The 21,878-nt window shown below is 40.1% G+C and overlaps 1 protein-coding gene across 3 annotated transcripts in view; it reads right to left on the bottom strand.

The window, feature by feature from the left end:
- Positions 1-4,917: 4,917 nt before the first annotated feature.
- The window catches only part of POLD3 (polymerase (DNA-directed), delta 3, accessory subunit), a 44,520-nt gene continuing 27,559 nt past the window's right edge, over positions 4,918-21,878 (bottom strand). For all 3 annotated transcript variants that reach the window (XM_010848864.1, XM_010848863.1, XM_010848865.1), the window contains exons 9-12: positions 18,447-18,553; positions 12,573-12,682; positions 11,391-11,469; positions 4,918-7,146 (exon numbers count right to left, since the gene is read on the bottom strand). In XM_010848864.1, the coding sequence (XP_010847166.1) occupies positions 6,944-7,146; positions 11,391-11,469; positions 12,573-12,682; positions 18,447-18,553 (499 nt within the window). In that variant the 3' untranslated portion in view covers positions 4,918-6,943. The remainder of the gene's footprint in view (positions 7,147-11,390; positions 11,470-12,572; positions 12,683-18,446; positions 18,554-21,878) is intronic.

The following is a 21,878-nucleotide window of genomic DNA, read 5'->3' as shown; positions in this document are numbered from 1 at the left end:
TTTGTCTTTCATAGCAGCCACCATGACTGTTGGGCAAATCAGTAAGCATTCATTCAAGGCACATTCATGAGAAGACCAACACATTCTTCTTAGCAGTTGCTCTACAGTGGAAAAGTTACATGATGTGAAGTCTGAAGACCTTGGTTCTAGCCTTAGTCCACCTCCTTACTGGGAGTGGGGTTAAGCATACTTGATAAATGACCTGGGCTTGTTTTCTACAAAACAAGGGAGAGAAAAACCTTGAGGTTTATCACAAGGGTGAAATAAGATCAAGTGAAGCAACACGAAAAGGTGGAATATAACTAAGAGGGAGAAGGGAAACTCTCCTATCAGGCTTCATGGTTTCAGGAAAATGGTTCTGCTTCCTGTACCTCCTATACCAGGAGAGGCTAAAAAAAAAACAACCCACAATACCAGATTATGCTGTTTATGCAATCATCACATATCTTTTAGGAAAACCTGGTTTGAGGAAGACTCCCTTGGTCTAATCCAGAGCCATCAGAGGCTAACACGCATCCTGAAGCCACTTTACTACCTGTGAACTCAACATGGCTTCAATAGGGCAAAAAAAAGCCAAATTTTTTGATTTTCTTACAGAGGTTACGTCAAAGGCAAGGCCAAGAATTGGACAATCTTTTCCAAGGAAAAACAGCATTCTTGATTTAGACTAAAAGCAACTAAATGAATTACTTAGGAAACTATGCTCGATTCAGAAGAATTTCCTGATGATCTAAAAATTAATCATAAAATTTTATTCTAGCCTCTCTTTAAATTCTTCCTAACATTTATTAGTTTACTTATCTAACTATGTAATTTAGTAAGTATGGTATACTGAACGTAATTGAATCTTTGTTTATAGATTCAAGACCACTTGGCAGGAATGCTGTAGAGAGGACTCAGGCAGAAGATGGGTGGTTGAGCTGGATAAACAGTAAGATCACCTTCAAATCTGACAGCCTGGGATCTGAACAACCTAGCTGTATTTTCACTTGTAAAAATGAACATGAATCATAATCAGGCAGTATGGAAGTGTGAGCTAATATAGAGCCCAAACCGGTATAGCATAGGGTTAAGGCTGCAGGCACTGAAGCCAAATTGTCACGATTGATAGCCTGCCTGTCACTTGCTGACTCGGTGATCTTGAACAAGTTGCATTATTTCTGTTACAGTTTCTTCATGTGTAAAATGGGAAGAAAAAAAAAAAACTTGTCTCTTAGGGTTGCTGTGAGGATTAAGAATTAATATATCTGGGAGGAAGAGGCAAGATAGGAATAGGGGATTAAGAGGTACAGACTACTAATATAAAATAAGTAAGCCACAAGGATTTACAACACAGGGAACATAGCAAATATTTTATAACTATAAACTAAAACTTTTAAAAATTGTGAATTACTATATTGTATACCTAATATTATATATCAACTATACCTCAATTTTAAAAAAAGCTAATACATTCAACATTCTTGGAACAGTACCTGCCACACAGTAGGTGTCCTGTTTTGTGTTAGCTAAAGTGGAAGTGGAAGTTGCTCAGTCGTGTCCGACTCTTTTCGGCCCCATGGATTATACAGTCCATGGAATTCTCCAGAATACCGGAGAGGGAGCCATTCCCTTCTCCAGGGGATCTTCCCAACCCAGGGATCAAACCCAGGTCTTCATTGCAGTCAGATTCTTTACCAGCTGAGCCACTAGGGAAGCCCTTGTGTTAGCTAAATGTATGTCAAAATGGGGCTTCCCCAGTGATGCCAGTGGTAAAGAACCCGCCTGCCAATGCAGGAGACATAAGAGATGCTGGTTTGATTCCTGGGTCAGGAAGGTCCCCTAGAGAAGGAAATGGCAACCCAATCCAGTATTCTTGCCTGGAGAACCCCATGGACAGAGGAGCCTGGCGGGCTACAGTCCGTAGCGCTGGAAAGAATCAGACACAACTGAAGCGACTTAGCGCAGTATGCATGTCAAAACACTAGGGACTAACTGCCCAGGCATCATTTTATTGGAGCCTGGAAACAACCCTTTAGTGTAGATGGTATAGCTCATTCTAAGGATGAAGAAACAAGTTCTTGGAAGATGAGTACCTCACTTGATGTCAGTGCCTGGCACAGGGTTTGAATCCAGGCCCACTGCCTCCCAACTTGTGTTGCTTCCATCACAGCTTCCTGCTTCCCCAGTATGTCAAAATTGTTGTGTGTGTGCAAAACTGAGTTGAATTTACACTGATCCAATATATGTAGATCCTGCCTTTTGAATAACCCTGGGTACATGCTTGCTATCTTGTCAATATTCTCATTTTTAAGGTAGGGCAGAAATAACCCCAGTAAGGATTCACTTGATCATGGTTTACTTACACCATGATTATGTAAATAGTCATGTTCAAACAGCTAGAGAAAAATCCACTAAAATGGTGAGCCTCCCTCAGCCTGTTTCTTGTCTTAAATCCTGTTATTCTTTACATGGGACTATGGATTTTGCCCATTATGATTATCCCGCTTCTGTTCTGAATTAAGTCCCTCTTGCCCCTCACCTAAGCACCATCTCAGCTGCTATACAATGCTCTTTAGTGTGCGTGTGCTCCACTCCAAAATGCTAACCTCTGAGCTCTTGCAATCCCTCAAGTACCTTATCTAGGACTAAATATAACTATTCTTCAACAACTCCCTGACCCTTTGGATTTGAATGACCAAAGCAGATACTGAACAATGTGATTTTTTCCCATTCTTCATGAGCAGTTCAGTAGAAGACATAAGAACCTTGAGAAAGCAAGCCTAAAGGACTGAAAAAAAGACTAGCCGTGAAGAACTTTGAGTGTTAAAAAAAGGGGGGAGGGGGAAGCCAAAGTGAAGCCTCAAAAAACAAGAAGTCTGGCAAAAAGCAAATGAGAAAAAAGAAGGGCAGAGGTGGTGGAGGAGCCAGACGATAGTTAGGGGTTGAAATGAAGGGGAATTCTAGAGTTAAGGTGGGTTTGGATCAGAAGCCTTCCCAAGTTTCTCAGGCTCAAGAGCCTGGGTGGCAATCTGTGGGTGGCCCACACTTAAGAACACACGAAAAAAAACTGGACACAGATACAAGTGGTGAGAAGTGTCAAGCAGCAGGGAGTGGCAAGAGTCAATCCTAAATGCAGTCATTTGGGTACAATGTGCCCTTCAGAGAGGGCATGGTGACAACATGGGCTGATTTACAGAGCCGCCAGGGTAATAATTCAGAAAGCAACACTGCCTTTTCCCAACAAAACGAGGCAGCCCCAGAATGTTTCATGGTGGTAAAAAGCTGCATGACAGCATACTGAGGTCCCAGAACCAATGAAAGGAGACAAGTTTACCAAAACGAGTCTTGACACAGAGTACGTTTCTGGCAAATATGTTATTATGCACTCACTCTACTCAGGTCCTGGAGCAACTATTTCGTTTCCTTATATGGCCCTTCTCTTCAGCTCTCTCCTGTATAATAACTAATGTCTTCTTAGAGAAACAAAGAAAAGGAATAGAACTGTTCCACTCGTCCTCTGCTTTTTTCAGGGAAATGAGCAGAGCCACATATCACTGAGATGTCAGAGGAGAACTACCAGTTTTTTAAAATCACTTTTTAAAAACTTGAAATCACTTCTGCTAGAGAAAGTTGTGTTGATGCAGGAAGACAAGGGAAAATACTGCAGCTGCCTATCCCGACTGCCAGAATTAAGCAGTCGTACTTTAACCAGGACACTTTTAATTCCATCAGAACTTTAAATATCACTAGAACTAAGATACAACGTGCGAGCATGGGTAGAAACACTCCCTATATGGCACACAAAATCAAAGACAATGCCAGCTGTCATGCTTAAACAAACATCAACTTCTAATGTTACTCTTCTTAAAATTCTTCAATTGGCCCCCACAGTTTTCAAATAAAATCCAAATTCCTTAGCAAGACCCCGACTTCGCTTCTCGGTTTATTTTCCTCCCTATTTCCAAATTCTAACAGTTCCTTTCCCCCTAAAAGTCCTGTTCCTCTGCCTGGAAAAAATCCTTTCATCTTTGCCTGGTAGAATCCTACTCATCCTTCAGAAAAACTGCTTAGTTTTCTCTCCTTTGGGAAGACTTCCCCAACACCCGCCCTCCCGTGGGCTCTCAGAAGACCCTGTGCTCATTTACAACTGCACTCACCATATGATGCTGCAATTTAATTTTACCTCCTTATTTCTTCTACCAGTTCCTGAGGACAACTAGTAGAAGAAACTAGGATTTCTATAGAATTTCTAGGATTCTATAGTCTAGTGGTCACGACAGAAGCCTGACGTGATGTACAATGTCTTCATGAATAGTAAAGATAGTCATTTGTGAATCTTACTTTCTCTCAGTAGGAAAATATACTCTCTAAAACCTTGCATAAAACAGTATAACAATCTTCGTTCCCTCTTTGACTACATTTACAGCCAGAATGATGATTTTGAAAGAGTGTAACATCTGGGTCATATCCTCGATAACATTTCAGGAAGCTGGTGGCTAATTGCATCATTTATGACATCAAGAAGGAAGCCATCATTTGCAAAGCACCTACGTGTTCTGAATTTATTCTGTATATAAATTACTTCACCCTTGACAATCCACGGTAACTTGTCTGAGCTCTAGTTTGATAAAGAACCTGAGGTTTAGAAATCTGCCCGTGGTCATACAGCCAGCAAGTAGTGAAGCCAGACTAACACAATGTGCAGGATCAGGACAAGAATTTCTTCTCAAGGAACTAAAACATGAGGTTGGCTGAAACTAAGATTTCCCACAGGGCTGAAAAGTGATGAAGACAGCAAATAACTTGTCCATCTCAGACTATGGGTATGCTATTTTAACAATATAAACTGAAAACCAGCCTTCTTCCTGTTCAGAGTTTGAATAATTGCATACACTCTTGCTGTCCTGTCAAGTAACAGACTCATCAGACACTCAGTTTGAAGCACTGTTTTAAAACAACTTCTCAAATTTATTTAACTCATGTGAATAACATGGTAGTTTTTTTTGTTTTTTGTTTTTTTTACAAAAAGAAAAAAACAGCCAGTACTTACTACTTACCAAGCCTCACAGACGGCTCAGAGTGTAGGCAGCGTACTGGGCACAGTGATCACAGGATTTGCATTATCCTTGCAAAGACAGAACTCCACCAGCACCAGAGGTTTCCAATTCGAAATGTGATTTTATTAGAGATCCCAATGTAATTTTTTAAAAAACGACTGGATTGTTGCTTTTTTAATTTTCCATTTCTAGTTAGAAAAATGACTAGAGGCAATGACAAAAATAACCATTTAAAAGGGATTCCTCTCCAGATATTTTTTTGTAAAGGTTTAAGTTCAGCCCTTCCAGCCTTCTCTCTGTCCTTTTACGTTTTAAAAAGAAAGAGGTTTGGAATATGTCAACCTTTACTCAGCTTGCTCACAAAGCCTCTGTCTTCTCAAGTTGTAGACATATCGCCGGGACTCATCTCCCAAACCTCTGGTTTTAATCAAGTCCATGGGGTGCCTGGCTGGAGGGGCCTGGATGACAGTTGCTTAAAGAAGCTCCTATTAATTAAAGGTCAGTCACAAACCTAACCTTAAACAGTAGATGGCTGACTGCATCACTTACGACATACACCAGGCAAAGGTGGATGGAGAAGAGGCAAGTCAGACATCCCTCCTCTGTTAGTCATGAGTCAGGCCAGCAGCTGAGCCTGCGTTCCTTCCCTCTCCTCGGAGCTCACTGTGCAAGGTCGACCACACCACCTCCATCCCCCAAGCTCACTGTCCAGCCATACAGGAAGTTGCTTCCAAGTTTTCACTAAATAAATGATTTTCCATGAATAAAAAATGAAAATGTTGAGATGTACCAATGACTTGGCTCTCTCCATCTCTTCTTGGGGAACCTTTACTTTTAAGCACGTGGGGAGTTAAAACTACAGAGGAGCGACACTGACAACCAAGGTGCTTTACCTCTTTCTCATTACCTTTCTGGAAAACTGCTGTTTCTAATATTCAGGTTCCTTGAAGAGGAGAAATTTTACTTAACTGTCGTACACTGTGTGTAAGAAGGGACTTCTCTTTTTAGCCTTCATTTCACTGTGTGGGTTTCCCTCTCTAGGTCTTGACAGTGGGAAAGGGAGAGCGGAGAGGAGACAAAAATCACAAAGAGCAATATACAGCACACCCTCCGCCAGCAACATGACAAGTCCTCTAATATCATCAGTGCTGACTCTAAGTAATTTCTGGGGGTTGAATACATCATGACTTTCTATTTGTGCTCTGCCTCAGGCTTTTCCCTAACCACTAATTGCAAGTAAAGGTCTAGAGAGTAAGAGCTTTTGTGAAAGGGCTAGAACACAAGTAACATGCTGGTCTGTGGCCAGGTGTGTCAGTGTACTTTATAATGGAGGAAAAGAGGATTACAGGCAGATTTTTGTTTTAGCCTTAGTCCAAGCTTTAAAAGACTTACAGAAAATACTTCACACAGAAGGGTGGTAGTGGGGAAGGGAGGGTAGGGGGATGATAGACACACCCAGTAAAATTCAGGGATAAAAAAATACCTGCATAAGTCCACGGAGCACAAAAGAACGAGGAGGATCACTTCCTGAGCCACACATGGATGGGTAAGGGCAAAGGATGGGTAGGACACAGTGGATTAGCCACTAATGGCTTCAGTGATAATTCAGAAACCTGTTCCAATATATTTTTGGAGTGAAACCTTCTCCTTGACAGGTCAAAATTGTGCTTTAAAAAATGTCATTAGAAGGTAACAGCTTTTTAAATATTCTTTTGCCTCTTGCGTCCAGGTGATTTCTTTTTTGCTGAAAACCAGAAGCCGTATAAACCTTACAGGGTGGAAGAACAGTCTTTTGACACAGGTGAGGCGAGGCGCTGGATGAACTTACACAGTAAGTGAGAGTCTGTACGTCCTGGGCTTGTCCCTTGACCACACCACATCTCTGACCTAACAGAGATGGCAGTTCACTTTCTCTGGAAGAAGCCAGTAATGGCCACTTGTCTATTGGCTTTGCCCATAGCAGCAGTTCCCTTCTTTGGGCCCTTTCGTTCCTCTTTGGGTTCCTTTTTCACAGCCATGGCAGGAGGCCTATGGACAGAGGAAGTCTTCATCTTAAGCTCTTCTTCACTATCTGTGCAGGATTCACTCTCGTAGACTTTCTCAGTCACTGGTAGAACGAGGGGAAAAACAGGATATGAGTGGGTTGAGTCATTTAGAACACTGCTCTCGAGAGAGAATAAGCTGTCTGGTTCACTCCAATCCCCTCAGTCCCACTGACCAAGAGAGGTGTGCTCACCGATCACCGCAGCTTAATACTGCTGGGAGATCAGATCCCACCTCAGGCTGGAGGCAGTATCTTGAGCTCAAAGGCCCGAGCTGTGGCTCAAAATCAACATTACCCCTATCCTGTCACTGCTGTGTCCCATCTTTGAGTGGGCCCGTATCATTTGATTGCCCAAATCCTGCATTTGGGCCTTGGTCTGTGCTAGCTAACTGCCTGAACCCTGTATGAGAACCGTCTGCTTCCAATCTCAAACACTTGCTTCTACCTCCACGCTCTCATTGACTTCTTCAGTCTCACCTCCTGACCCACAGTGCTGCCATCACCACCTCTGGTTTTCCCGCTCTTAGTCTCGGTTCCACCTGCTAGTCCCCGTCCTGCCTAGCTAGGCTCACTGCCATGGTACCTCCTGGCTAGCCCTGCCCTGATGTCACGAGGCTCCACGTGTCCTAAGTACAGAGAACTGGAGATTAGCTAGTTCCTCCCTTGTTCAGTTCTTGGTTCTCAGTGACCCAAGATTTAGCAGTGGTCTGCATCATGAAGACACTATCTCAGGCAAACTCAATCAGATGGCAAACCTGATAGTTTTAAGGAAAGACGATGATAAAATGAGAAAGTTACCAGTACTTTTACTCCCTGTCGGCCAAGGGCATATTTTGCCTTTTCTCCTACCAAAATATTCACTGAATTCTTCCTACAGGAAACTTTAAAAAAATCTACATGAGTGAGGAGTCACTATAAGAAAGCCCCCAGGGCACAGGCACAGACAGTGGCTTCCAACAATGATGTTCCAGAACCGACGAGGTTCTTCAGTACTACTGCAGTGTACACGGCAACCACAAGAAACAGTACAATGCCACCCTCCTGTGACTTTAGAGAGATGCAGCAGCTGCACAACCAACACCACCTAAGCCCTTTCTCAGCACATGATGAAAAACGGAGAACTCCTTTTCTTAGCGGAACAGAGTAATATGCATATACATGCATATACATAATATGCATAATACATATTCAAGTGAGCAAAGTGAAAGGTATTTTTTTTTCCCATTAAGGAACAGTGATAGTTTCAAGCTCTCAATTATTGATCATTTCTTTCAAATAAAATATGTCAGTCAAACTGTTCTAGAGGCATAGACTTTGGAATCAAATACACCTGTGTTCTAATACCTAGTATGTCACTTACCTAACCTCCAATTTTAATGTGTATCAGAATTACTTGAAGCCTTGTTTAAGCATGGATGGCTGGGCTTTATTTCCAGAGTGTTTAGATTCAGTAGGTCTGGGGCAGACCTGAGAATTTGCTTTTCTAACATGTTCCCAGGTGATACTGACATGCCGCTGGTCTGGGGGCCACACCTTGAGAATCACTGTTCGTTGCTTCCCTGTAAAAGGTCATCTGCTGCCTCAGAGAAGTACAAATACATCCAGTAATCTCTGGCAAGCTCTCTTTAATGCTATATTTTCCCCTCATTGGCCATGCTGGAGATCAACTGGCTCTAGCAGTGGAGTATTCCTTCACCTTATCCGTCTATTCTTATTAAGGTTGCATAATTAACAGTCGTCCTCCCACCCCCACGCCGCAAGAGTTCCTAGGATTTATCATTACTTTCAAGAGCCTAGAATTCACTTTGGGTGACTCCTGCCAACTTGGAGACTACATAAACACTAAAAAGTTTAAAATATATATTGAGCATTCTTGGAGGCCTTAAGGCTTCCCAGACCAGAGGCATTAGCATCTCCCATGAGCTTATTAGAAATACAGAATCTTAAGTCCTACCCCCAGGGCCTACTGAATCAGAATTTGAAATCTGGCAAGATCTTCAAGTAATGTATATACTCAGCAAAATGTAAGAAATGTTGCTCTCAGATTATTTAGAGAACCTCCATGGTAGGCCTATAGTGCAACAATTATGATCGCAGAACATCATCCCCATTCTGATGCCAAAGTACTACATAACTGGATTTTGGAACAAAACTATGAGCTGTTTACTCAACATCTCAAACCAGGCAAGTCCACAGAGCCATCTAGCTACACATACAGAAAAGGCGTGACTTACTACAAAGCGTGCCCTCCATAAGCTGCATTCTGTGTTAAACTGGTGGCATGTCTGTGATATTAAGCTTCAGCATCAATTAGCTCATCATTTCTTGACTAACCACTGGCTGTCTCATTGCCAGTTCTGTGCAATCCATTGCTTAAAGGAGTTAAAAATCAGTCAGGGCAGCATCAACAGAATTTCTTAAGCAGAACACTTGGTATAGCCCTTAAGAGCTCAAAGGAGCATTTCTATATTCAAAGCTGTAGCTACTTCAAACTACAGAACAAAGGAGATTTCAACTTAAAAATACAGGACCTTTATTTTAGCTGAACAACATGCCACTTTTCTGGGCTGCCATAAAAAAAAAAAAGGCCCAGTTTGTGGGGGTAACAGAATTCTTTTCCACTCAACTGTTTTGCTCTTATAAATCTACCCTGTCCAGAAGTCTACCCCACACATATCTCAGGGGCCCAACTCCCCAGTCCCTGCAGTGAACTTACAGAAAGGGAAAGATCAGCTTTTTAAATCTACAGAATAACTGCGATCCAGCACAGGGCAGGACAAGCCCCCTGAGCTGGTACGTTTGGAACAGTCTGAGCACAGAGAGAAAAGCAGAACTCTTTTGTTGGTTACAGGAGCCAAGATTCATTAAGTTGAGTTTGGAATAAAAACTTTTCAAAAAAAATGTGCTATGTGAGCACAGTTTTCATCGTTGCATCCAAGGCTCTTAATAGTCCTGTCTGGAGACAGGAGTACAAAAAAGTTCACATCCCATACCTGGCCAAAACTTGAGAACTGTGTTTTGAACAAAGCAATATGTAATTAGCCACAAATCCCCAACGAACTCTTATAAAGGTATTTTTGATGCTTTTCTTTTGGGGTAGCAGGAGGAAAAAACTAGCACTGATGCTTCTGTCCTCTTAAAATGAAAACAAATAAAAAAATTCAATAGTAAATACATAAATTACCACTAACAAACCAAGAGGCTTGAAATTCATGACTAGAAGATTGAAAGCAAAAACAAATAAAACAAGACCAAAGTCCAGAATTCATAGGCTCACGAGAAAGTTGGCACTGCAAAGACCAAAATGTCCTGTGTGAGGAATTTTACTCCCCAAGCATATGCTACAGTGAAAGTGGCAGAGGCCTTTTCAGCTGAGTGAGGTAGGGAACCAGAGAGGCTCAAGGTCAATGAGATGTCTTCACTAGTTTTAACAAGCACACTGTTTGGAAAAGTTGATTCTTCATAGTCAATTAAACCTTTTTAAGACAAAAATGTGAACCAGAAAAGGAAAATCAAGAAAGGGAAAAAATACTTCTCTACAAGAGCTGAGGTGTGGCAGATGCCACAGGAAAAAAGAAATGACACTTAAGGGCCACCTCCCTAACAAGAGGTTGAAGAGCCTAAACCCACAACTCATCACAAACACAAAAGATAGTACCAGGATTTTAACATTTCATCGGGACTCAAGTGATGACTCAAAGCCTGAATTGCATTTTCCCTCTACATCTCTGTAAAAGGAACATGCTTTTATCTAACATGACTTACAAAACAGGAAACACACAGGAAGTGATATGGAAGTCATACCCCTCTAAACAACAAATGGGACAAAATACGAAGACGACTCCTGACACTCTCTTCAGAGTCCAATCATCTGCAGGAGCCTCTTTTCCACAGTTCAAATGTATAAAATAAACGTTCAAAACAACCCCACTTGTTTCTCAGTGTCTTTGATAATACTTAAAGTTGGTATTGTGGTTTTCACCTTGAAAGTGTTTTTTTAAATCTATTACTTCACGTGAATCTTCACAACAATCTCACATGTAGGCAAAGTGGCTATTTTCCCCTCCACGCCACAGATCAAGAAACTCCCCAACCAGAGACGCTGCAACTTTTATCCAAGATCTCAAGTGTATGAAACAAACAGGAAGCAGGTACTCTGTAGTTGCAGTGTTCCCCGACTCAGCCACTCAGTGTGGGCCACAGCCAAGCAGCCAGCATCACATGGTGATGAGGCGCCCTGCTCTGTGAGGGATTAAGGTGCTCTCTACGGTCATAACTCTATCCCTGGAGCCAACATTTTTTCTTACCCATGCAGCCCTCCTCATCTGTAAAGGTTTTAGATTTCAGCACACGTTTTCGTTTTCTTTTGTTTTCTCCATCAGAGCCCTAAAAGGTCACAGGAAGATCAGAGGATACAACATTAAACTAACCAATCAAGCTGTAGAGAAGAACAAAATTTTTTTTTATCTTTTGACAATCACCCTCCAATATTTTATGAGGATAAAAAGTTACACAAGGTATCTACAAATTTCCCTTTAGGGGACCAGCCCAACCACAGACAAGTTATGCTCATTGATACCTCATTGTGAGAAGAGAGGCCGCATGCTGAGCAAAGAATTGTGTTCATTCAGTCAACAAACTTTTGTTGGAGAGAGTAGGCACCATGGTTAAAAAGACCAATAGGACAACAGCCTTAGTTGGAGGAGAGAGACAAGGAAAACAGACCACTGCGGTAAGGGCTTTAACGGAAGGCCACAGCAGATACTGGAAGCGCCCAGGGAAGGCCCCTAGACTGCAGGTCTCCGAGGCATCCAGCCTTGCTGCGGATACCTGCTAGTTCAGCCTCGACACTGCAACATTACAACTGTCTAATTCAGTATCAAAAAGGTTTACTTATACCAACTTCTTTTTCTCTCCACTGGCCTTTCACTCCATTTTCTTTTAAGCTAATGAGGAATTTAGTGCCAAATTTAAATGACAGTCAATGAATTAAGGAAAACTAATAATCATAAAGAAAAAAAAAAACAAAAAACAAACCCAACTTCTCAATCCTTCATTATTTACACTTAAAGATGCAGACAAGACCCAGCTGAAGATTACTGAAAACTGTATTTCCCCATTTGCAGCCCTTTTCTAGAAGAGCAACAAAGACACAAAAGTTGTTTGTTCTACTCTTTCACAAACTCTGCTACACTTAACTGTGCATAATGCCAAGCGAAGTTGGATAGCACAGCTGCTCTGAAACTGGAAGTCATGAAAAACTAAAGAGCCCCCAGGATTGACCTCGGCTACATTCCTGAGATGATGCCCTATGGCTCAACTTGCCCTTCCTGTGAGAAGAGAGGGAATGTCCATTCTGTACCACCTACAGGAGAGCAGGATGAGATAGGAGCCAGCTACTGCCACATGTGAAGTGTAGAGCAGAGAACTAACGCAGCAGAGTGGCTTCATTCTTGGGCGATAAAGGACACATCCCAGTAAAGTTTTACCTTGACAGGAGGAGGCTCCGGCTCAGTCTTTAGCACTGGTTCAGGAGAAGGAGAAGGAGGAGGTGGGGATGGTGACTCAGCTTCATAAGCTCCAGGGGAGTCTGGTATGACTGAAATAAGGGAACAAACTTAGATAAGAGAACCACGACAGTGTCTGGTACAATGCCCGCTCACTAGTTCTCTACACTTCCACGTCCAGCAAAGGGTATTCTGCAAGCAGTAATTCACGACAATCAAGGACTCTGCAGTTATATATCTATTAATATACATATAACTAGACAGATATCTTTAAAATACACATTTTATCAATTTTCATATAAAGAGAATCAAAGAATCAAAAATTTTTAGAGCTGGCATCGTAAAGCAATTATAGTCCAATTAAAAAAATTATTAGAGCTGGAATGTACCTTAGAGATCATCTTAGCTAGCTTCTAATTTTATAGATAAGTCAGGGTATGCAGTTGTTTTAAAAATATCCACTGGTCATCTACCATGTGTCATCTATTTCAGTGACATTACTTCACTTTCTCCTTATAACAAACCTAAGAGACAAATACTATCATTCATACATTAGAGTTGGGTAAACAGAGGTTCTGAGAGGTTGATTAGCTTGCCAGGGGCACAGAGCTTGCAACTGAGGCAAGAGGTTTTAAACCCCAGTCAGTCTGATTCCGCAGCCTGACTATTTCAACTATCCCATGCTGCCTACCATGCAGGGACAGACATTTTCTTAAGATGAAGTAAGTGGAGAGAGTCCTCAGATTATACCAAGTGTGAGCACCTTTCAACGGAAGAGCTACAACTCCATTACAACTACATTTGAAACACACCAACACATCCATCATTCCTTAAGCTTATGTCACTAAAAGCATACTGAAAGAGAACACTTGGGTTAATAATAAAGACTAAGGCAGACCAATATGGATCCTAGCATATGAAGGTGGGCAAGTTTTTAAAAAATCTCTATGAACTTCTGTTGTATGCAATAAATAATAGTAACAATGATTTTGTGACTGTGATTTAAGGACTATTTGCAATCACCTGAGATGTCCGTTAGACTTAAATTTTCCAGCTGACATTGAACAGCATAAACCATGGGGCTGTGGAATCATCTTTGAAATGATGATCACAATTATAGCTCTAACAACTAAGACTTGCTCATTATACGATCAGCAAGAAAAGAATATTTTAAGGAGACAAATATGATTATGGAAATGGTACCACCTGAAAAGAGAGCACCACCAGAGGGATCCCATCAGTTTTGAACAGTTCCAGAAACAGTGGTCTTAGTTTAAGGCCCATGAGAAGGGAAGTGAAAATCCTCAGCTGACCCATTGCTTAATCACCGCAAAGAAACTGCTGGTCAAGGGATTGGGGAGCTGCTTAGCCTCACCTGCTCCCTGAATCTCCTGGCTGTATTCAAATTCTTAGCACAAGTCTTGGATCTGAAATTCTCCCAACTCATTAGGTCAGTGTTAAAAATTATGACAGTGGAGAGTTCAAGGCCAAATGACCTAAAGAGGTGAAGCAGAACAACAGCCAGAAAGAAACAATAAATTACACACTTCAAGTATGAAATGGGCCCCCAAACTTTATAAACTCTGGGAAATAGAAACATAAAAGCAAAGTGGTCCAGCTATTAACCAGCACTGGGAGGCTAGAACATGTCGGGAGCTTGAGAAAGAAAAAGTCCAGTCAAACCACCAGAACCAAGCACCCATTTTCCTGAAGGTATAGTTATTAAGAAAGCTGTGAAGCAATGAGTTACAGTGGTAGGAGAGACGTTTATGCAGTGAAGACGCCAAAGAAAAGGAATTTTGAGTACTCAGTCATAAATTTATGAGTTCTTATTCTGTTTCCAGTTCTGCAACCACTTGACTTAACCAAGGAAAACACAATCCCAGTGGCACCCTCTAAGACCCCCTCACTGCACGTGTGGAGCTGTTTAGAGCCCCCTTCAGACTCTTAAGCTCCATACAGGCAGAGGCACCACCACTTCCCTAGCGCTGAATATACAGTAACATTTTTAATAAAAGAATCATTTTCTGAACTATAATTGGGATGAGGAGCTTCTAAGTCAAGGAAGATTCAGCATATGCCTCCCTCTGCCTTCCACACACCCTCAATGAGAAACGTAACAATAATAAAGGAAAGAAATGTAACCCCCTCATAATAGGGAAGAGAATGTCACAGGAGCCAAGAGCTCCTAAGGAATAAGAAATTTCAACAAACCCTTGGAAGATGGAAGGTGGATGAGAAAAAGTTGACAAGAGAAGCATCAGTCAATTAGGTGAGTCTGATAGGAGAGCTTACTATTAATATATAACACTTATATAGGTATTACTTAAATTTTTTTTTAATTACAATATTTTAAGAAAGGATAGGGAAAACAACTAGAATTTTCTGGGCTTACAAACATTAATCATTCATTTTTATAATAACCCCACAAAAATCACTATTACTATTTGTTTTATACAACCAAGGTTCAAAGAGACTTAAAAAAAAAAAAAACTTGCCCACTTTCATATGTTAGAATCCATGTCTGTCTGCCTTAGTCTTTATTACCAAGACGACTGTACTCCTTCAACATATTTTTAGTGATATAAGCTATGGAATGATGGGTGCATTGGTGTGTTTTAAATATATTTGTAAGTGATTTTGCAGCTCTTTAGATGAAAGGTACTCAAGTAGTGAAACATCACTTACCCCAGGAAAGCACCCTTCACTGGGGCAGAATAAGAACTGTGGTAAAGATAATTGCAGGGATCTAGCAATGTAACCACTGTTTACCAGTTTTCTGGAAGAGATGGGTAATTAGAATTCCTGGAAACCATTCATAGCTTCCTAGGAAATTTTTTAAACTACTTATCTTAACCTTCAAAAAAGGGGTGGGGGTGGGTCATTTGCTTACCATTCTCTATAAACAATTTGCAAGGACTGAAAACGGTAGCAAAGCCTGAAACATACCAGTTAAAACTACTTTTTCCTAGCAATATAGATATTACTCTTCATGTTATTTCTTTCTGGGTCTGGCCTTTCTTTACTTTAGACAAGAGAGTATACAGAACTGCTAACGGTGCTTATGAGTCTGCCAGGGAGAAAGAAAAAGGAATACTTTCTCGGGTATATAGTTAAGAATATGAAGTTGAAGGGAGTTTTCTGAGAGAAGGTACTTTCAAGTATATTATTACCATTAAACGCTTACTGACTTTCAACAGGAAAAGTGGGGTGAATATTAAGAAAACTGATTATATGTTAAGCATTGTCCTGGCACTTTTCAAACAGCATTTTATTTGATGTTCATAAAAGGCCTATCTTATGTGATAACATCCTATCTTAGAGAAGAGAAAACAAGGAACTGAAGAAGTAACCTGCCTAAAGTCACAGTCAGTAGTGGAGGTAAGCTTTTAAACCCAGGTCTGTCTGACTCCAAAGTCTCTGCCATTTGCTCCACTTCTGTTGCCAACTTCTAGCTGAAGATAGCTTACTGAACTGACAGCACATATTCAGCATAGCAGAAATAAAGCAATAGCAGGTTAGAGACTGTATGAAGGTTTAAAGTAAAATCCCATTGGCTCTGAGACAAAGAAGAAATTTAGGAATAAAATGGCAATAGTTTATAAATTTAGTCAAATGCCAAAAATTATCTTTCCCAGATAAAAAAAATCTGAGTGCCTCTGCTCTGTATCATGTTATAATGGGTTGCCCACCTCTTTCACATTTCTTCTCCCTTCCAGACTAACCCCACTCTTATTTCTAGTCACTTAAGAGTATCATTTTTGTGAGCTAAGGATTAGAACTACAGAGAGTATTTCAGAAGTATGTAAAGAGTGTTCAATCAATCACAGTATTACGGCTGACTCCTTCACTAATACTAGAGTATCTAGTTTATTTTTTAATGTATATTAAGGCTGATGATTTCAAAGACTTATCCAGAATCTTCCTCAAGTTCTTTTCCCGGTTGGAATTAGGGATGACTGCTCCAGTTAGCACACATTCCTAAGTTACCTTCTAAGTTATTTTCCTGTGTGTCTGCAGAGTTGCCTCTATTTTCTCAACTCTTAACCAATCAGAATGTTCCTTGATGGTTGTTTCATCTACACACTTCGAAATCTTCCTTTCTGTGGTCTTGGTTACATCATTTTGATAAATGACATGGAATGAGGATTCAGCATCCCACTGGGATGCTCACAATACCAAATCCCTATCTGTTTCACAGTCAACAAAAACCCCAAGTCGAGGGAGGAGTCCAAGGTGCAGCCCTGCCATAGGCACAGTCAACCTGCTTGTACAGTTTCTCAGGTCTGTTCGTTTCCTTTGTGTGACTGCCATCTATAATTTGTTTTTCAGCTCACTCGAGATAACACTCCCCCAGTTTGGGTTGCCTCTGTTACCACTTTTAGTGCTTCTTATAGTAGTTTCTGGTAAGACTGGAGTTTAACAAGTTTAGCTTTGCCCTTCAACAGCATAGCAGGTTTCTTTTTTTGCATTCATTTCTCTTTAATCTCTTAAAGAATCTCTCAGTTTGTTTGCTTTCGTCTACCTTTACATGATGCTGAATCCCTTTGGATGAGAGTTCTGGCCATTTCCTAAAATAATATGCCATGAATTCATGGAGAATCAATCACAGCAGCTCAAGCTTTTCACCACCAGTTCTCAGAGCAGGCTTTTCAGAGATGAAGTCATATGGCATATCAGTCCAACCCAGAAATCCTTCTCTTTGGTCTTTTTTTAAAAAAAATTTACTTGGCTGTACTGGGTCTTAGTTGCGGCACTAAGGGATCTTCATTGCCACGTGCATGAAGAATCTTAGTTTCATGTAGGATCTAGTTCCCTGACCAGGGGTTGAACCTGGGCCCCATGTACTGGGAATGCAGTCTTAACCAGTGGACCATCAGAGAAGTCCCTCCTTTTTCTATATATTTTCATTTACATAATTTGGGAAGAATACTTGAATTGGCTCTTAGACTACTTGATCTTCTCTTAAAAGGCACATTAATTTTCCAGGCGAGATTCTTGCCCGTACTCTGTACTTATTTTACAGCAGTGTCTACAACTTAAAACTAGGAGGGTCCACAGTGTCATTCCTTTTCCACAACAACAATGCAGATTCATCTCAGTGTGCTTTTACTTATGTGGTACAAAACAGCACCATTACCCCTGATGCCTACAATCTCACTTTTTATAAGACACACATGAAGGTACCCAAAGGAAGAGCTCCATTTTATTTTTTAAAAAAGAAAATATCCTTGATAATAAATACAATAATAATCCTTATCCTCCTTCTCTTTGTGTTTGCTACTTTCACAAATTACCAGAAGATTATGGTTCTTGTTAAAAGGTTAAAAGTTGGTTTTGAACAGAAACAGGTACACTGTGTCTCTCAGTCCTAGGATTACTATTGTCACTGCAACCCATAATAAGCAACTTTTTAGCTTCTTGAGCTAAAGTCATCACAAGAAGAACTGACCCTTCTGTGGACCGAATATTTGTGTTCCCTCAAAATTTATATGTTGAAGCCCAAATCATCAATAGTAGCAGGAAAGGGACCTTTGGGAGATAAAACGAGGACAGGACTGTAATGAATGAGATTAGAGACACAAAGAAGATGATTTCTTTCTCTACCATGGATAACACGCAAGGAGGTATTCTTCTACAAATGAGGAAGAGAGCCTCTCCCAGGAACTGAATCAGCTTGTACCTTGATTTTGAACTTCTCAGCCTTCAGAACTATAAGGAATAAAGTCCTGTGGTTTATGCCTCCCAGTCTATGGTATTCTTATAATAGCAGCCCAATTTGACTGAGACAATCCCACTAGCCAAAAATTAAAATTTTAAATTAAAATTTAAAATAAAAAAATTAGCAATGCCCACCTTCATCTTCACTGCTATCAGACTCAGGAAGTTTGATTCTTCTCCTCTTTTTCTTCATGTTTTCAGTTTCTTTTGTCTCATCATCAGATAACTCCATTTGCTTCCTCCTGTTGCCATTTGGGAATAATTTAAGCATGTTACACAAAATAAAAATATAAGTATTCATAAGCTACTATCGGCCTTGCTTCATAATTCATGAACTTAATTCCAGAGGGTAGAAAATAAAAGGAGGATACTCCACTAACTGCCCACACACAACTAAGTCACTTCAGAATAAAAACTTCCTCTAGCTCTCTAAAGACCACTGTAAGCTACTTACCAGATCATTGAAAATTTCTTTAAATTCCTTACTTCCCCTACTTTTGATTCAGTCATTCAACAAGCATTATGAATGCATTCATAATTCATTAAGTCAACAAGCATTATGAATGCAACAGTTGAATGACTGTTGATTCAGTCATTCAACAAGCATTAAATAAGCAGCTACTACTTACATAAAGACGTTTTGCTAAACACCCAGATGCAAAGATCAAAAAAGTACCATTGTTCTTAAGAAGCTCTGGCAGGAAAAACAGATACAAATACCACTGACTATAAAATACAATATGATAAATTTTTCTGAACAAATAAATGTTAAGTGACATGAGTCTTATTTTAAAACTTCAAAATCTAAACAGTTTATCAGATAGAAAAGGGAGACATAATTTTAAAAAGAAAGAACAACATGAACAAAGGCATAGGCAGAAAACATTAAGGTGACTCTAACTCTAAAATCACTGTGGATAGTGACTGCAGCCATGAAATTAAAAGACACTTGCTCCTTGGAAGAAAAGCTATGACAAACCTACAAAGCGTATTAAAAAGCAGAGACATCACTTTGCTGACAAAGGTCCATATAGTCAAAGCTATGGTTTTTTCCAGTAGTCACATATGGATGTGAGAGCTGGACCATAAAGAAGGCTGAGTGCCAAAGAATTGATGCTTTTGAACTGTGGTGCTGGAGGACTCTTGAGAGTCTCTTAGACAGCAAGGAGACCAGACCAGTCAATCCTAAAGGAAGTCAACTCTGAATATTCATTGGAAGGACTGATGCTGAAGCTGAAGCTCCAATACTTTGGCCACCTGATGCAAAGAGCCAACTCACTGGAAAAGACTGCTACTGGCAAAGACTGAGGGCAGGAGGAGAAGGGGATGACAGTGGATGAGATGGTTGGATGGCATCACAGACTCAATGGACATGAGTCTGAGCAAACTCCAGGAGACAGTGAAGGACAGGGAAGCCTGGTGTGCTGCAGTCCATGAGGTTGCAGAGTCAGACACGACTGAGCAACTGAACAGCAACAATGACATAATAAAAAAACCTAAATCCATCTTGACATTATTTAGCTCTTCTATCTGGATACTCCACCACACTATTCATTCAATCAACAATAATTTATCAAGGGCCTACTGTGTGTTACAGACACAAATAAGGACAAGACATAGTTTTTACCTTCAACCATACTTCTTTTTTTCTTTTTTTTTTCATACTTCTTATATAACAAATATCAATATATTTTTTTACCTTAAGCTAGACAAAGAATAAACCCAAAGCAGAAGGAAATAATAAAGAGCAAAAATCAATGAAACAGAAAATTTTAAACAGTACAAGTTATTTTTCATGAAAACTAATAAAATCAGTAAGACTTTTATAAGATTGATAAAAAGTATATAGTACCAGTACTAGGAATGAAAGAAGAAATCTGTAGCAATACTTACAGATTCTGTAGATATTCAAAGAATAAGGTTATATATATTAAGAACAATTTTAACTTAGATGAAACACATTTTTTAAAAAACACATTCAAAACTGACCACAAAAGAATAAAGATGTACTTGAATAGCTCTATTTAAAGAAATCAAATTCATAATAAAAATTTTCCCACAAAGAAAACTCCAAGCCTGGATCCACTGGTGAATTTTATCAAATTTTTAAGGAAAAAAAAAACCAAAACATATCTTACATAAACTCTTTTGGAAAACAGAGGAAGAAGACACTCCTCTTAACTAATCACATGAAATGAGCCTAACTTTGATACTGAAATCTGGTAAAGACATTACCAGCAAAGATAATATAACTGATTATACCCCCATAAACATAGATGCAAAAAATTATTAACATTAACAAATCAAATCTAGCAATATATAAAAAGGATAATACATCATGACCAAGTGGGGTTTATCTCAAGAATGCAAGGTTGGTTTAAAATTTGAGAACTAGTCAGTGTAATTCACCACATTAACAGAAACACCATACATTTACCTCAATAAATGTAGGAAAAGTATCTGTCAAAATTCAACACTCATTTATAAACACCATACATTCACCTCAATAAATGTAGAAGAAGTTATCTGTCAAAATTCAACACTCATTTTATAAAACATCAAACTAAGAACAGAAAAGAACTTCCTGAATCTGGTAAAGTTCATGTATTAAAATGCCAACTCTTTGCGACCCCATGGACGGTATAGTCCACGAAATTCTCCAGGCCAGAATACTGGAGTGGGTAGCCATTCCCTTTTCCAGGGGATCTTCCCAACCCAGGGATCGAACCCAGGTCTCCCGCGTTGCAGGCGGATTCTTTACCAGCTGAACCACAAGGGAAGACCATGTGTTAAAAACAGAGAGTTAACATCCCACTTGGTGGTGAAATACTGAATGTGATCCTGGCAATAACTATCAATGAGAATTGTACTCACGGGAGGAGACATTTTAACCCATCCACATCACAGATTCTGAGGAGGTGAGGCCCACTGGACAGAGCTTTGACCCTCTGCAACTTCAGCATTTTGTTTATGTTTTCTAATAGAGTGGCTGGAAACCTTGCCACCAAACTCAAGTATTTCTGGGCCTATCAGTGCTGACAGTGTCCTTTAGAATTTCTTTCAACAGACCAGTTCCTACCAACTATGAGGTAGTGTCTCAAATTCCTGGATTCATTTTTAACAGCTTGTGTGCTTTTTATTTTCTTTTCTAATTACATTTTACCACTTGAAAAATAAACTCATTGATACAAAAAGAAAACAAAGAACTTTTTCTCTTAAATTTCACTGGAAACAGTAACCCCTCATCTGGCAATCTAAGGTGAAAAACAGCCACAGAGACATATGCTCAGGCACACTTACGCCATGCCCACAAGTATAAACTGAAGTAAAGAAGACAATCAATTTAGATCAATGGGGCCCCAAAAAACTGGCTTTGGGCTCTACATCACCCGAACTGGTTGATTCAAGTTCTGCTTCACTAGATAAGCTATGGAGCGTCTCTCTCAATTTTGGTTATACAGCTGTATCCCTAAGGCATTAAGTAGGATTTAGTACTCAACTGAAAACTGCCTGCCTGTCAATAAGCCCAGACCTTTTCACCCCCAGCAGAGACACTCTTCCCTCACA

Source organism: Bison bison, unplaced genomic scaffold (genome assembly GCF_000754665.1).
Source record: "Bison bison bison isolate TAMUID 2011002044 unplaced genomic scaffold, Bison_UMD1.0 scf7180017864276, whole genome shotgun sequence".
Lineage (NCBI taxonomy): Eukaryota > Metazoa > Chordata > Mammalia > Artiodactyla > Bovidae > Bison > Bison bison.
This window is presented reverse-complemented; position numbering and strand designations above follow the sequence as displayed.